At 41.9% G+C, this 14,934-nt stretch overlaps 1 protein-coding gene and 1 long non-coding RNA gene across 5 annotated transcripts in view; one reads left to right on the plus strand and one right to left on the minus strand.

Moving 5' to 3' along the window:
• Window positions 1-1,924: 1,924 nt before the first annotated feature.
• NAA25 (N-alpha-acetyltransferase 25, NatB auxiliary subunit) overlaps window positions 1,925-14,934 on the minus strand; it is a 34,379-nt gene continuing 21,369 nt past the window's right edge. For 3 of the 4 annotated variants that reach the window (XM_081923237.1, XM_081923239.1, XM_081923238.1), the window contains exons 11-24: window positions 14,671-14,783; window positions 12,343-12,550; window positions 11,475-11,564; window positions 10,314-10,494; window positions 10,056-10,155; window positions 9,666-9,817; window positions 9,064-9,189; window positions 7,905-8,148; window positions 7,574-7,697; window positions 6,528-6,593; window positions 6,332-6,429; window positions 6,110-6,220; window positions 4,743-4,889; window positions 1,925-4,331 (exon numbers count right to left, since the gene is read on the minus strand). In XM_081923237.1, coding sequence (XP_081779363.1) covers window positions 4,209-4,331; window positions 4,743-4,889; window positions 6,110-6,220; window positions 6,332-6,429; window positions 6,528-6,593; window positions 7,574-7,697; window positions 7,905-8,148; window positions 9,064-9,189; window positions 9,666-9,817; window positions 10,056-10,155; window positions 10,314-10,494; window positions 11,475-11,564; window positions 12,343-12,550; window positions 14,671-14,783 — 1,883 coding nt within the window. In that variant the 3' untranslated portion in view covers window positions 1,925-4,208. The remainder of the gene's footprint in view (window positions 4,332-4,742; window positions 4,890-6,109; window positions 6,221-6,331; window positions 6,430-6,527; window positions 6,594-7,573; window positions 7,698-7,904; window positions 8,149-9,063; window positions 9,190-9,665; window positions 9,818-10,055; window positions 10,156-10,313; window positions 10,495-11,474; window positions 11,565-12,342; window positions 12,551-14,670; window positions 14,784-14,934) is intronic. The other variant, XR_014171266.1, reaches the window with a different exon arrangement.
• LOC309376693 lies at window positions 4,897-6,198 on the plus strand. Its single transcript, XR_014171270.1, has 2 exons — window positions 4,897-5,152; window positions 5,243-6,198. It is a non-coding gene; the product is annotated as an uncharacterized lncRNA (long non-coding RNA).

Genomic DNA, 14,934 nt, shown 5'->3' on the forward strand with positions numbered 1-14,934 from the left:
AGCTGCTGCCAATCTCATGCTCTGCAAGAGGGGAACAGGCAGGGAGTCAATAAATGTGATCCTGCCTTATCCCTGGCCACCCAAATCCAGTTTGAATTAAAAACAACAGTGCTTCCCCAAAATATCTGATTTAGAAAATCTATAGGGGGAAAGAATGCTGAAGGTGAATTGTCTTTTACTAACAAAGCCCTTGGTCGAGTGGGTGCAAACTGATTCCAAGTGAAACTGAAGTGAAAATTACACTATTGTCTAAGCCACTCTTCCCTATGAGACCCCAGCACGTTACAATTTAAAATTAAATTAAAACCACAGCGCCACCCGCGTCCCTCTACAATTTAAAATATAATATGGGAAACAAAGGTAAATAAAGAGTATAGTGCTCCTTTGAGAGGAAGGGTGGGATATAAATTTAATAAGTAATAATTTTCTCTGAAACTTTCTGGGCCAAATCTGCCTCTTTTGTAGCTAACCATTAAAAAAAACAGGGCTGGGAGTTTAAAAATCCTTCATACTTTTGCAAAGTAATAATAATCCCACACCCTTAAAGAAAAAGGCAGAAAAAACTTGTTTATAAAGAAACTGACCTTTATATATATATTTATATATATATAAATTATAAATCCATCCAGTTTAAAGCAGATTGCTAGCAGTTTTGTCACTTAAAATTCTGTCAGCTGCTTAAGTGTTTTACAGACCTTCCAAAGTCATAAATTACAGAGAACAAGTCAAGGAATAAAAAGTTCCAAGCTCTCTTGCATATAACAGAAATCCCCTTTATAGATCAAAGTAAGAGACAAACCCTCCTCCATGATTCAACATAACAATTGCAAAATATAAATGCAATTTTAAACAAGTTAAAAATTACTAAAAATATACACACACCCTCCAGCTAAATGGGCAATACAGGTGGCTGACGTAGTTTTCTTGAGAGAGAGGAACGTAACTGGATCACAACAATGAAATATTTTAACTTTAGAAATTGGTTGCTGCAGAACCATTTTGGCTCATGATCCCAGCACTGCATAAAAGTAGTTATATCCTCTGTCTGTAGCTCTCTTTTTATACATGTTTAAGTTCATGAAAATGAGATAAAACAACAGTGGTACATTATTTCACAAATTCAGAAAGGGAGGTTTGCGTGTATGTATGTGTGTTGCTATAGAAGGTACAAAAACATTTGGTTTATTAAGAACGTGAGTTTTGTTGACAACGATCAGTTTCTCCAGAAACTTACAATTTAACTTTTCTGCCAAATTCTCTCCCTGTAGTGGACCCAAATGATTATTGTGCTGGAATCTGATGCTGCCCCTGATACATATGTAGTTGTCAGAAGAAAAACCCCAAACAAACTCCTATGTAATGGAGTATTTTGATCGTAAGGAGTGGGGAGCAGGGCATGTATTTCCTCGATTGGATCCTGAGAGCTTTGCAAACTGCTGCTTCAGAAATAAATTCAAACGTGTAGGATTTTCCATTTCTTTTAAAGGGCAATGCTGCTACTCACATAGACACACCCATCCGCCCACCTGGTTTTCAGGAGAAATTGGTTCCAAGCCCAACACAGAAGGAAGATGTTGCCACAAAGCAGCACTACAACAGGCAAGTTACACAAGAGCACAATTGTCTTAACCGAAGGCATTCACAACCTGGCAAACAGAATTCACCACCCATACAATTTTGAGATACTTCTTGGTTATCCCCGTTGCCTAACATAGTTCTGTCCCCTGTTTTTGTTCTGTATGGAGAAATGTGGGGCGGGGGACTTAAAAGGTTTATTTTTGCTTATGTCTTTAGTCACCTCTAGCACTGCCAACAAGAGGAAACACCTGGAATCAAGGTGTCTGATGCAGGTGGACTAGGAGCTGCCAGTGAAATGTCTCTGGAACCTTATTTGATTCTTGCTATAACTGTTTTTTTTATATAAAAAAAGCCTCACTTCCAAAAGCAAGCACAGAAGGCCTTCATTCTCCAATAGATCTTACTGGCAAATCTAGACTTCAGTATGCCACTAAATTGCATGTGTAGCCAGAGTGAAGAACAGTTCCAGATTAAAATAAATACTGATTTCTTGTGTGGTGTCTAAGAATCAGGCTGGGGTTTCTGGACAGAAAACATATCTACGTGAGAATTGTTCCTGGAAGAAGCAGGTACTTCTGGGAATGTCAAAATGGCCACGGAAAATCTACTGGTCCCCCTCAGCTGTGCGAAATGGTGATTAAGCAGGCTGAAGTGGCTAGAATGTACTAACACATCAACACAACTGGCGAAATAAAAGCCGTGCGGATCATTCCTAAAAGTACACCTGAAAATTTTACGGTCAAGGTCTTCAGATCCCTCCTAATTAATAGCAGAAATAGGCTAATCACAAAAGTTCACAGGGCCTAGAATTCTGCACAAGGAATCCGTAGTGGACTGGCCACGAGAGAAATGGCTCACCCACTTGTTTCTAGGGGAAATGATGCGCCATCCCCCAGGACTACCAGCTCTTTCAAAAATTTAAAGCTTGTTATCATCGTTTTTCCTTTAGCCAGTTATCTGCCAAAGCCTGAAGTCTTTGTTGCCAAAAAAATTACCTATTTTCAGTACCCATTGATTCTGAAACAGCTATAATTTGGTAGGAAAAAAGTTTAGTGGTAGAGGCAACTCCCAGTTTAGGCGCGTCTGAATGATGCATGATGGTGCCCAAGCGCACATCGCTGAACCAGTAAGTGGCCCCAAAATGTCATAAAGATGCCCTGACAAGGGGCTGGGCGGGCTGGGCTTATGGAATGGTACCCCCAGACAAAACAAGGACCGCCTGTACCATGTAACATGATGAACAAAGTAACAAGGAGTGGGAGGAGGGCTATTCAAGGTGGTGCCTGGATAATCAAGCCTGCTACGCTTGCTTGTATTTGGTTGCAAAGGAAGATCAAGATACTTTATCGAAAGCCATTTCTTTTGGCCAGATGATGATTTCCATGCATTTAATAAAATCCAAGAGGAACCTACACAAATGTTCACCAAAAGCTGTTTTAGATATGATGAAAGGTTTGGAATGGTGAGAATGAACAGGATTTGAAATTGATTTTCTAGAGTCTCATCCAAAATTTATCTAATGCACATTCCCTAACGATGCCCAGGATCAATCTTAAGAGATTTACGAATAACAGGAAGCACAACTCAGACCATGCATCCTGTTCCTCACCACATAAACTTGCTTGAAATACAGCCGTAAACCTAAGATGAAGCATCCAAGGGCACAGACACCATCTCAAGCAATTCATCTTTTACACAAAGGAAGATAGGTGTGTTGAGTTTATGGAACAGATTACATATACACACCTTTAGCCGTTAGCCAACAGTTCCATTTGCAATGAGCTGCAGCCAAAGCTGAGTTTTCAATCAAGTTTATATGTTTCTTTTGTCATTATTTCACCTTGGAACAAACTTAAGCAGATACCAACTTTTTCTGATTTTGTTCTGTTTTTCCTTGCAGGATTGGAAAGCAAGACACACAAGGGCACACAAGTTGCAACTCACTCAGGCAGTGTCTTCAGTTGTTAGGTTGGTGGTGTGAATAAAAATAACTGTTCTGGAGTGGGGTGGGGGTGCGGGAGAAAGTCACCTGTCCTGGGCCAATTAGTTCACCAAGCAGTCATACAACTGTTCTCAAGGGGGGGGGGGCGTGTTGGACGGGGGAGAAAGAAAGAACACCCAAGAAGTTACCCAGTGGACCACTGGGCTCTCTGAACTTCTGTTTTTCTAAGGCAAGAAACTTGCACACAAAACTATAAATGCTGCATTGTGTGATGGAAAAAATACAAACTCCTTTGAAATATGCTTTACACTGGATTTCTATTGCTGCTGCTTCTAAAGACTTCAAGCCCCCAGAGAGCTTCTGGAGAATGCCCCCCTCTCCCCACAAAGGGAAGTGAAACAGGTTAGGGGTTTTTGCCTCTGTTACAATATGCTTATGAACATGTATAAAAAAGTGGTCTAACCCTGACGGACAAGGGTCCCTGCTTCTGGTTTTTATGTACAATAATTTAATCAGCTTGAATATATCTTTTTAATACATAAAAAAAAACTATTTTTACGATCAAAAGTCCTTCATGCATTTTTGAGGAAGTTCCAGATTTTAAACGTTGAAGGGATGGTGGCAGATGCTGTTTCTTGTCTGTTGTCGGCATTTCAGTCTTGACCCTTGGCACAGAGGACACACTTCCTTAAACCTTTAGAGTTTTGATGGTATCAAGTCTCTTTTTCAGCAGTTCTCCCATTTCCTGTATCGCATGTTGGTAACTGTTCTGGACTTTCCTCAGCACAGTCTTTGTAAACTTCTTTTCTTCCTGGGAAGAAACATTTTTTTTTACACAGATAAATAAATCATCTGTGTGTGTTGTTATGTAAGCAATTTATATACCACTTAACTACAATGGTTGAAGTGGTTTGCGAAGATACGATACGAAAATGAAAATCAGTTAAAACTATTGCATCAAACTACACCTAAAACGCCTGCTGGAATAAAAAATTATTCAGTAGGCACAGGAAGTTCAATAGGGAAAGAATCTATCTGACCTCAACTGGAAGGGAGTTCCATAAAACTGAAACCATAAATTACGCAAAGTGTAATTAAATACTTTAATTACCTTTAAAAAATGTCTCAAAGTACAACTGCACCTAACACTAAACCACGGTTTGTTTTAATCCCGAGTCATCTCAAATCATAGAAACTCAATGTATAAGCAGCAGTTTCTTACCTGCGACAGTAAATTGTCCTCTATGGAGAGTTCTTCAAGTTTAAGCGCAGCTAGATTGATTTCCAGCCCTTTGATATGATCTATCACATTGGAAATGAGAGTCTGGAGACCGGAAATGTAATCCTGAAAGCTGGTGAACACAGGGGGCTGCAGAGAAAAAAATAAAAGCTGTTGCACCCTGACCCACCAAATATCTGTGAAATGTTCTCCACAGAAGTATATCATAGGTTTTTGTTTTGGAGGCAGTGCTTTTTAATGGGTATGTTTAGCAACATAATGTAGGGACACGGGTGGCGCTGTGGTCTAAACCACTGAGCCTCTTGGGCTTGCCGATCGGAAGGTCGGCGGTTCGAATCTGTGCAACGGGGTCAGCTCCTGTTGTCCTGTCCCAGCTTCTGCCAAACCTAGCAGTTGTTGTTTTTTAAAAAAATATTTATTAACAGTTTTATTTTGATTACAATACCGATAAACAAAACAATATAACACATCAAACCTAGCAGTTTGAAAGCATACCAGTGCAAGTAGATAAATAGGTAGTGGGAAGATAAACAGCATTTGTGTGTGCTCTTATCACTTATCATGGTCCACCAGGTGCCAGAAGTGATTTAGTCATGCTGGTGACACGACCCAGGAAGCTGTGTGGACAAACGGCGGCCTCCACAGTGTGAGATGAGTGCCGCACCCCATAATTGCCTTTGACTGGACTTAATCATCCAGGGGTCCTTTACCTTACTTTTGTATCTTAGCGGCATAAATAGAGTACAAATCAAAACTATATTATTGTTGCTGCTATTATTAATCCAATTTCTCACCTGTCCTTCACCATAAAATCAAAAGGCAGGTTACAGCAATTAAAAAATTAGTTTTAAACAAATTAGTTAATAATAGTCCTGAAAATATATACCTCAGGTGTTAAAGGCCAGGGTAAAAAGTAATGCAATGGAAGCCACATAATGAAAGTTTCAGGTGTGTAAGGACTGCCACAAAGAATGCCCTCTCTTGGGTGCCCACCCCTCAAACCTCTGAGGTGGAGCTACAAAGAAGGGCCCCCCACCTGATGATCTTAGCACCTGAGAAAAGGAACCCTTTCTGAACATTGCTACAACTAAACATAGAAGTTTCCATTAGCTACCGTAGCTTATAACTGAAGATAAGAGATCTATTCTCTGTGGTTTTAGTGTAATCTTTCCTTAAGACCACCACACCTCAATTAAGCAAATTCCATTAATTCATTACAGGAAACCCCTGTTCTAGGCGTGAACATGATGTGAGCGATTGCACACAGAGCCAAACCCAGACGTGACCCGGAAATGTCATAAAAGATGTAACCAAGATGTAACTTTTCCAATTAAGACATGATTTCCTACCATTGCTACAACACTCTCTTTTTTCTTCTTTTTCTTTTTTTGCAAGCTTGATCTGTAGGGCCTGAGGACGGCGTCAGAATAACTGCATACCCACAGAACAATGGAGATGGTCTGCAAGAGTGAGAAAAGAGGTTGTCACGCAGGCACGTTAGGGACACTGATGGGTTTTTGCAACAACAGAAGGGGGCGCAGGACCAGCTTTCCAAAGGTCTCATTACTCACCTCCACGAAGAAGACCAGATTTTCTAAAATATTCGGATGGGTTTGGAACCTGCCTTCCCTGACTTCCAACAAATCACCTTTACATTTATTGAATTGATCTGTTATTTTAAGAAAAGAAGGAAACAACTGATAAGCACGGACTAATGTAAATTTTGTGGGCTAGAACTTTTGGTAATGTGATTTTCAGCAGATTTACCTGTTAGTTGTTCTAGTAATGATTTAAAACTATTTCCTATTCTCTCTTGAATTGCTGCCGAATCTTCTGAAAATAAAGAAAAGTTATCAAATGGCTTATGCAAATAGTCAAATTATCTATCTGTATCTATCTATATCTATATATCTCTACATCAAGGGACAGATTTAGAAAAAATACAATGAAAACAAGCAACCGCTGGAGAAGAAAAAGACTATCACAATAAAAAAAACAAAAACCAGACTTAAATTTGCTGCCCTATGGGGGTTGAACTATATGGCCCTGGAGGTCACATCCAACCCCAAAAATGAAAAACAGAAACATATATTTGGTCACAATTAAGCAAAAAGCAAAGCAGTTCTTACAAAATCATTAAATATATTTCTCGGACATACCCTATTCCTGTGAATCTTAATTAGTTTTAAACCTTTTCTAATGCCCTTTTTTAATGGCTGAAAGTCACCCTGGAACCTTAAGTGAAGGGCGGTTAAGAAATCAAAACAAGAAGAAGAAGAAGAAGTGGAGAGCAAGGACTGGCACACGGTATGGGCCATATGGAAGAGATAGAATGGACACTCTGTGGCTGTCCAGATATTGCTGAACTACAACTCCCATTAGTCCAAACCATTGGCCATGCTAGCCAAGGCAGATGGGAGCTGGATTCCAAGAAGATCTGGAAGGCCACACATTCCCCACTTCTGCCTTGCCAGATTGTAATTTTCATTTTTAACCCGAGTCAAGGAAAGTACGAAAACAAGGCAGAAAATTCCAAAGAAAATGGCCAGAAGGCTCATAACCAGATGGCAAGCTGAGATTCATTGGGTTTTTTCAAATCTTAAGCATCAGGATTTTCTCTAGGGTCTTTTTTTTTAAAAAAAAAAAAAAAAAGCTCAGAATTCCACAAGAAAAGCCTTTGGCATCAACAGCAGCTTGCAAGAGGCCAATATCTTCAAACCGATCTGAAAGAGCAGCACACCCATGTATGCCTCCCTCCCGCTTCAGCAGACACACCTAAATTGGCTGCTGGCCCCAGGAATTTCAAGACTTACCTAACCCAATAGTATCTAATTCATAAATTTCACTAACAAGGTGAAATAAGCTGGTCTGGCACTGGCAGCTCCCACTGTTGAAGAAACCAGCCATTCGGGAAGGTGGGGGGCCAAGGACCGGATACTAGGCGGGAAGAAAAAAAGGGGGCAAGAAAATTAAATATTGTACCTTTTGCATACAGGAGAAAAGCAGAGTTGGTTCCTGGTAAAGCTAATTAGCTCACCAATTAAAGCACTATGCCAGCACGTCAGAAGAATCTCAACTCTTATGTCTCCTGGCATAATCACAAACTATTTTAAAGAAATCAGGAACAGATTCTCTTAGCTGTACCTGAACTTTCTGCTCAAGGAACTGCTTTCCAGACTTCACTGCAACATCCAGCTTCCGCAGCAGAGCTCTTATCATGTCGATCTTGGAGGAGACGCCATTTTCCGTGGTTTTCTCGGAGTTCTTTGGCTGGGCGTTGTGGCCAAGAGCTGGCAGGCCACTTATGAGCCGCAACATCAAAGATCGGATCTGCAACCATATGGTCTCTTCCTCCAAGGAGAGTTCCTTGTGTTCTTCAGAAATGCCCCTGAGAGAGAGAAAAAAGGAAGGAGGGAGAAGGGGAGAGGGTGTCCAAGAACTGAGACACAGAAGTACAAGCTCAAGCTTCCCTGCTCTACTTGCAAGCCCAACGCTGAGACACAATCTGATTGTGGATGAGCAAGCCGAAGATCTAGGTGGACCTGATTTGATTCAGTTGTGCCTGCCCCAGTTCTTATCAATTCAGACTGGAGGGGTGGTGGGGTAGTGTTGCTGTAGTCCGTAGAAGCGCACTTACTACCATCAGAAAACCCTTCTCTCTTGGAGCGGTACTGGAGAGCCTACATCTGGTGTTATATTACTGTAATGTGCTCTATGTGGGGCTGCTGTGGCTTGGAAGCTCCAGCTGTTGCAGAATGCTGCAGCCACATTGCTGATGGAAGTTTCTGGTTGAGAACATGTGACACCATTGTTAAAACAGCTGCCCTGGCTACCCATCTGCTACAGAGCCAGGTTCAAGGTTCTTGTACTGTATTGATTTACAAAGTCCTGAACAACTTGGGTCCAGGATACCTCAGGTGTTGCCTGAAGCCTTATATTCCAGCTTCTTTTGCAGGAATGTCTTTGGTCATTCCCAAGCTGGTGAAGCTCATTTGACAACAACAACAAATCAAGCCTGTGCAGTATATCCCCTACAATCGTCTGTTGATTATTAGTTTTGATTCCAGCCAGACAAAAGCACTTGGGGAGAGCATGGAGAAGGGCCAGTGAGGGATGTGCCCTGGGGGAATCTCAAGGACCAGGCAGAGTTAAAGCACATTTAAGTGCTGGCTAAATGTTATATAACTGTTTGCATATATATAAAAGGGAAGACAATCCGTTTTTAGGTTGCAATTTAGTGGACAAATTCCTGAAATGTAGCCTTCGGATAATGACAACCACGGCAGCGGGTTTTTGTACCTACCTGTCTTTTGGGTCCCAATTAAACAAGACAGTGAGGTCTCGGTTGTCCCGCAGGTCATTCCAGGGAATGTCATCCTCTTCTGGACTTAGGCTCATGGACTTTATACTTTCTTCCAAACTAACTGATCTAGTTCATGAAAAGCAATACAGAATTATTGGGTCAGGTGTTTTTAGGATGAACTGAAGAGGATTTTGGTCAGACTTCATTAGCACTCAGTCAGTGCAATGATGCACTCTTGAGCAGATTGACCTTGCTATAATGCAATGCTCTGTGCAAAAAAATAATTCATCTTATGCCCGGGAAAGCTGCATTTTTCAACCTGAGAAAGTGATATAACAACTCCCACCTTCCTGAATCACTGGCTGAGCTGAAGAGCACCAGGGTCCTCACATCTGACTACTCTGCAGCACTTTGGGTGGAAGACAGTGAATTCTGCTTCATCGAGAGATCTTTCAGTACCACTGGGACCTGTCCCTCAATTGAGACAGCTAGCAGTGCTTCTCCAAGCTAACATCTCTCTCAGCTTTACCACCCCACAACCTGCCTGAGGGCCCCCCAGGATAAGCACTCAGAAGATTAGAAATCAACTCTTCCATACTCACATATTTGCTTCAAGTAAGAGGTCCAGTAACATCCGTTCTGTGCGGACTTGTGCAAAGTGAAGTGAGGAGTTTAGTCTGTTCCTGAAAGCAATGAATTCTGGGATCTTCTCAAATGCACCATATTTATAGGCTTGAATAATGTATTCTGAGGTCTAAGAAGGAACACAGGATGGCCTCAGCGTTAATTAAGCAAGGAGCTACAGGTTTTCTGCATCGCAAGAAACGTATGACCTTGGGAGCAGCCCTCCTGCTGCCTCTGCAGCACTAAAATGTTCTGGGCATGCATCCCCTGCTTATGCAGAAATGCAAGAGACACACCCTTTGGAGAGATTCCGTGTGTTCTCTGAGGGGGAACTGGGATACACATTTGGGGGTCCCTTTGCCACTTACATCTTTCTGGTTGGAGTGGAAAAACCTGAGTGCAAAGTTGCAGGATTGTGATGCGGCAGCATAGTGACCGAAGGCTGTGGCATAGCGTGTCAGCAAGTAACTGTAATAGAAACAAAACCAAAACAGTAACCATGAGAGGGCTGCTCTGCACCCTCATTACCTTTTGGGCTCTGAAGAGGATCAAATTTGACAGGTGGACAGGGTTCCCACCTGCCAATCGCTTGATACCACAATTACCACCAACACCACACTACCCACCCGATGGTGTCGTGCTGTATGTGCTTGGCATCGAGGCTGGAGTAAAGCTCCACGACTGGTTCAAACGCCCCGAGCATGCAGTAGATCCGGATGAGCAACAATTTGAACTGAGCATTGGAGGGGCTGTGAGCCAGCCCTTCTTCTAGTAAAGTCAAGCAGTGCCAGGCAGCCGGCTCCTCACCTGGGAAAAGAACACCACACTCAAGCCTTGAACGAGAGAAAGGGGCAGGAAAGATGGCCAAGCAGGGATGAGAAGCCCTCCTTGTGCTAGGATCCAAGAGCCACGGCCATGTCCCATGCTGGACATCCCACTGCTCCCCACAATATTATGATTATTTAATGTTTTTATATCACGCCTTTCTCCCAAGCTGGGATTCAAGGCACCTTACAACATTATCAAATACAAAGTAATAAAAACAAAGTACTGTATTTTTTGCTCAATAAGACTCACTTTTTCCCTCCTAAAAAGTAGCGTCTTATGGAGTGAATGCAGGCTGCACAGCTATCCCAGAAGCCAGAACAGCAAGAGGGATTGCTGCTTTGCGCAGCGATCCCTCTTGCTGTTCTGGCTTCTGAGATTCAGAATATTTTTTTCTTGTTTTCCTCCTCCAAAAACTAGGCGCGTCTTGTGGTCTGGTGCATCTTATAGAGCGAAAAATACGGTAGTTAGAAACAGTACAACACATTTAGAAGCAGCATTAAAATGTTGATTGCCCTAAAAAAAATATGTCTGCACCCTTGTTTTCTAAGGCCTGTTTGAATAGGGAGGTTTTAGCCTAACTTCATGAGAAAAGGAATCCCACAATCTGGGAGCAGCCGCAGAAAAAGTGCAAGTGACCAAAGGTCACACACAGTGAGCTTCAGGGCCGAGTAGGGATCTGAACCCTGGTCTCCCAGGTTTTAGTTCAAAACTCTAACTCAGGCTTCCTCAACCTTGGCCCTCCAGATGTTTTTGGCCTACAACTCCCATGATCCCTATCTAGCAGGACCAGTGGTCAGGGATGATGGGAATTGTAGTCTCAAAACATCTGGAGGGCCAAGGTGGAGGAAGCTTGCTCTAACCACACTGGCTTTTGTTCATACGGCTGCAAACCAATGCTTGAGCCGTTGTGGGCTGAAATCTCTCTTTGCATGCATGCAGTGGAGCATGTAAGGACATACCTGCCTCTAGCCAGATGTCAAGGAGCAAGTGAACAGCAAGCAGACAGTAGTAGTCGGAAAACTGCAACTCTGTTTTCAAACAAGATTTTCCTATGGAAAAACAAAGTCAAGCAATGTAACTGAAAAACTTGTGGGTCTAGCATTTTAAACAACACCTGGCTTACAAAAGGTATTGTTTAGCAAGTAACTACAGTACTTCTTGCATATTTACACAGGAGTCTGCCCCACTGAATTCAATGGGACATAATCTAACAGTTAAGGGTGCCTAGAATTGAACCCTATGTGCCGTATTTAACTAAGTTTTACTTAAGAGTGGAGCTATTGAAACTAATGAACCTACCTTAGTCATGTTCAGTGGCTCTACTCTTGAGTAAAACTTAGTTGAATGCCAGCCAATTTCTTATTTCTGGAAATCAGCATAGACCTTTTACCTAAGATTTAACTAATAAACAGTTAAACCACATCTGCTTATAATGCTTATCTGACTAAAGTAACTTTTTCAGTTTGTCAAAGCAAAATCCATTAAAAACCAAGCAAACCATGTAAGATATCTGATGCAGTTCCATCCCTGAAGATAAGTAGGAATCCATTGGACTCTACTCTAGAACTCCTCAGAGGAAGGATGAAATGCATCAGGGAGCTTAAGTAAGCCAATAGCAATGACATGGTAGGAGGCAGAGGAAATATCATATTTCTCATGTATAATTTTGGGGGACTAAAAATTAAGAAAATGGGAGGGGGGAGATTGCCCTTGTATATATTTTACATTCTTTTATCATAAAAAATGGAAAAGTACAGTAGTTATTAGGATTTCCCCCAAGAACAGTGAAGTGGTCTGACATTTAGGCTAGATTCAAGCCCTCCTTACCAAAATTCAGTCCGTGTCGATATCGTGACATCAAGTCCTGGATGGCTCCCAGTTTTTGGGCTTTGTCCATGGTGTGGTAGAGGCCGAGCAACCTTGTCAACTGCACGACACACAAGTGTTGCTGCAAAGCTTTGATGTTAGCTGGTAGTGCAAGTTTCTCTTCTGCTGGTGCAGACAGGGGGATGACCCCCAGCAACTGGTTGATGAACTGTGGGGGAGGGAAAAGGAAATGTTAGATTTGCAATACCTAGCAGGGATGGCAGAGAGATCCCATCAGTGCTGCTGAGACCAGTTACCTTTGGTTCCCCGCCCCCCCAACTGTTTCCATTCCACCTGGCCATTATGAAAACTTTAAGAATTAGCACCTGAATCTGCTTTTCTTCTTTCTTCCTCACCTCTTTTTCCTTTTGCATCTACCACCAGCTGCCCTATGGGGAGGATTCTAATGAATCTGTATGTGTTGATTATTGTGTTTTCTGGTTTTTAAAAATGCAGTTGAAAACTAGGGGAAAAGCTTGATCACCAAACAGTCTGTTCAATGTACCCCACAACTGGCCTGAACAACAAAATTTAAGGATGAACAGAAGGACCTTCTCCTCAAATAACCGATCACCTTTCTACTGGTTGCAGCTCGTCTACCGATTGCTCCAAATTTGGTTTGGATAATTTGCAGTTGTCTGCTTGGAGACGAAAAGTTTGGACTCTGGCTCACATGGAAAAGCTGACTAAACAGTTAGCAGAACTGAATGGAAAACGAATGGAAAGCTGTTTTGTAGAAACAGGGGGTGCCTTTACATATCAGAAACTGATTCCGGCATGCAACGTCTGGCAATGCCTGCCCAGTTATGGCAGGCTATATTTGGCTGCTCTTAATATATTATTCTTATGAGGGAAGGGTGTCATTTTTATTGCATGGGGTTTTCTTGCATTGTTATACAAGAAAACATTTACATTTTAAATGTTACTTGTAAGCTGCCTTGGAAAGATTTACATCCGTTGTTATAAATAAAGCTGCTGGTGGTCCTTGTATTTTTCATAATCTAAGCCCTGTAAACTGGGATTGACTTTTTAAATTATTGTTTAAACTATTTAGGGAACCGCTGCAGCTGAAGAGCAAGGCTAAAATGCGCTAAGAAAATAAATGTGCAGCAGAAGTTTCAAAATATATAAGCAGGTTGTATGCCTACATCAGCCTTGTGCAATCTGCTGCCCGTCAAGTGTTTTGGACTACACCTCCCATCAAAATACCTTACAAATAGTGAGATGAGTGGCATGAGCTAGGGAATCAGTGGCTATATAGTGCCTTCTTCCTCTAAAACACTGCCACCTTCTTGAGTCTCCCTGCAGTCCTAAGAGAAACACACTTTCAAAAAAAAAACTTCTAAAAACTCACAATATTCAATTCAGCACCAGATCTCAGATTTCACTCTTAAGTGACAAAACCCTACACATGACGTTGCCTTGGAAAGCCAAAATTCCTGCCTTGGAAAGCCTGCATCAAGTGTGTGAGGGAGAGAAATTTTCGAGGAGTTACAATGACGCTTTCCCTTCCCGTAAGGCTTTTAATTAAGGGACCATCAGCAGGTATAAGGCAACAGGTTAGGATTTCAGGGCAGGGTAGTCACCTTCCACCTGTGATCCTAGAAAGCTGCTGCCATCAATATTGGGCAATGGGGACTCTTGCTGAAGTGGTATAAGGCAGCAGCATCTATCCTAATATTTTGAAGTAAGATTTGTTTTAATGTACTGATGTTTACAACCTGCTTAGAAATGGCATCTGCTGGATTACACTCAATTGCTCAGTGACCTTTGGCGAGAGCCACATTGGAGCTAGCAAAAGAACAACAACAAAAAACCCCTCTTAACCTCAATAGTGCTGGGACCATAGTTCTCAGCAGTTTTGTTTACAGCCTGACAGGCCAGGTTTTTCCTTTTGCACATTTAACCCTCTAGCCACAGGGGCTTAGAAGAACAATGAGTTGAGCACCAGGATTTCCAGCTGCTGAAATCACTCAGTACAGCTACTCCTGACAGCAAAGTCTTTTGAATATTAGGGCAGGGCCCTCGCTGCCCTGCACAGCATAGGAAGCAAAGGGAAACTAGAAAAAAGCAGTAGATAAAAAAATAGATAAAACAGCATCTTTAGTCAGATTGCCTTGAGCTGGGGCAGGAGCACAAAGGCCTTCAAGTTTCTGCATAATCCCAAGTTGCACCCAAAACGTTTTGCCTTAATTGTATATTTCAATCATTGGAACAAATAATACAATCATGGTGTACTGAAAAGAAAGGAAGAGAAAAGATCAGCAAACAAATGACCACCAAACTTACCTTTGTATATTGAGTTGGTGGGAGGAGATCTACAAACACCTTGAGATCAGTAAAGCAGCAGGGTTTGTCCCCAAATTGTTTGAAATATTGGAACATCAGCTCTTCTGGATCACCTTACAAGTATAAGAGCAGTGATTTAAGATGTTTTTCAGCAGTAAAACAGATAACTGAAGGGAAGTGACATATCTACACCTTAGCATCTCTTACTGAAATGACATGACTCCCTGGTGCACTCTGAAATTTAATACAGTAGTAATTTAAGAC

This window comes from Podarcis melisellensis (assembly GCF_964234715.1).
Source record: "Podarcis melisellensis genome assembly, chromosome: 8".
NCBI lineage: Eukaryota > Metazoa > Chordata > Lepidosauria > Squamata > Lacertidae > Podarcis > Podarcis melisellensis.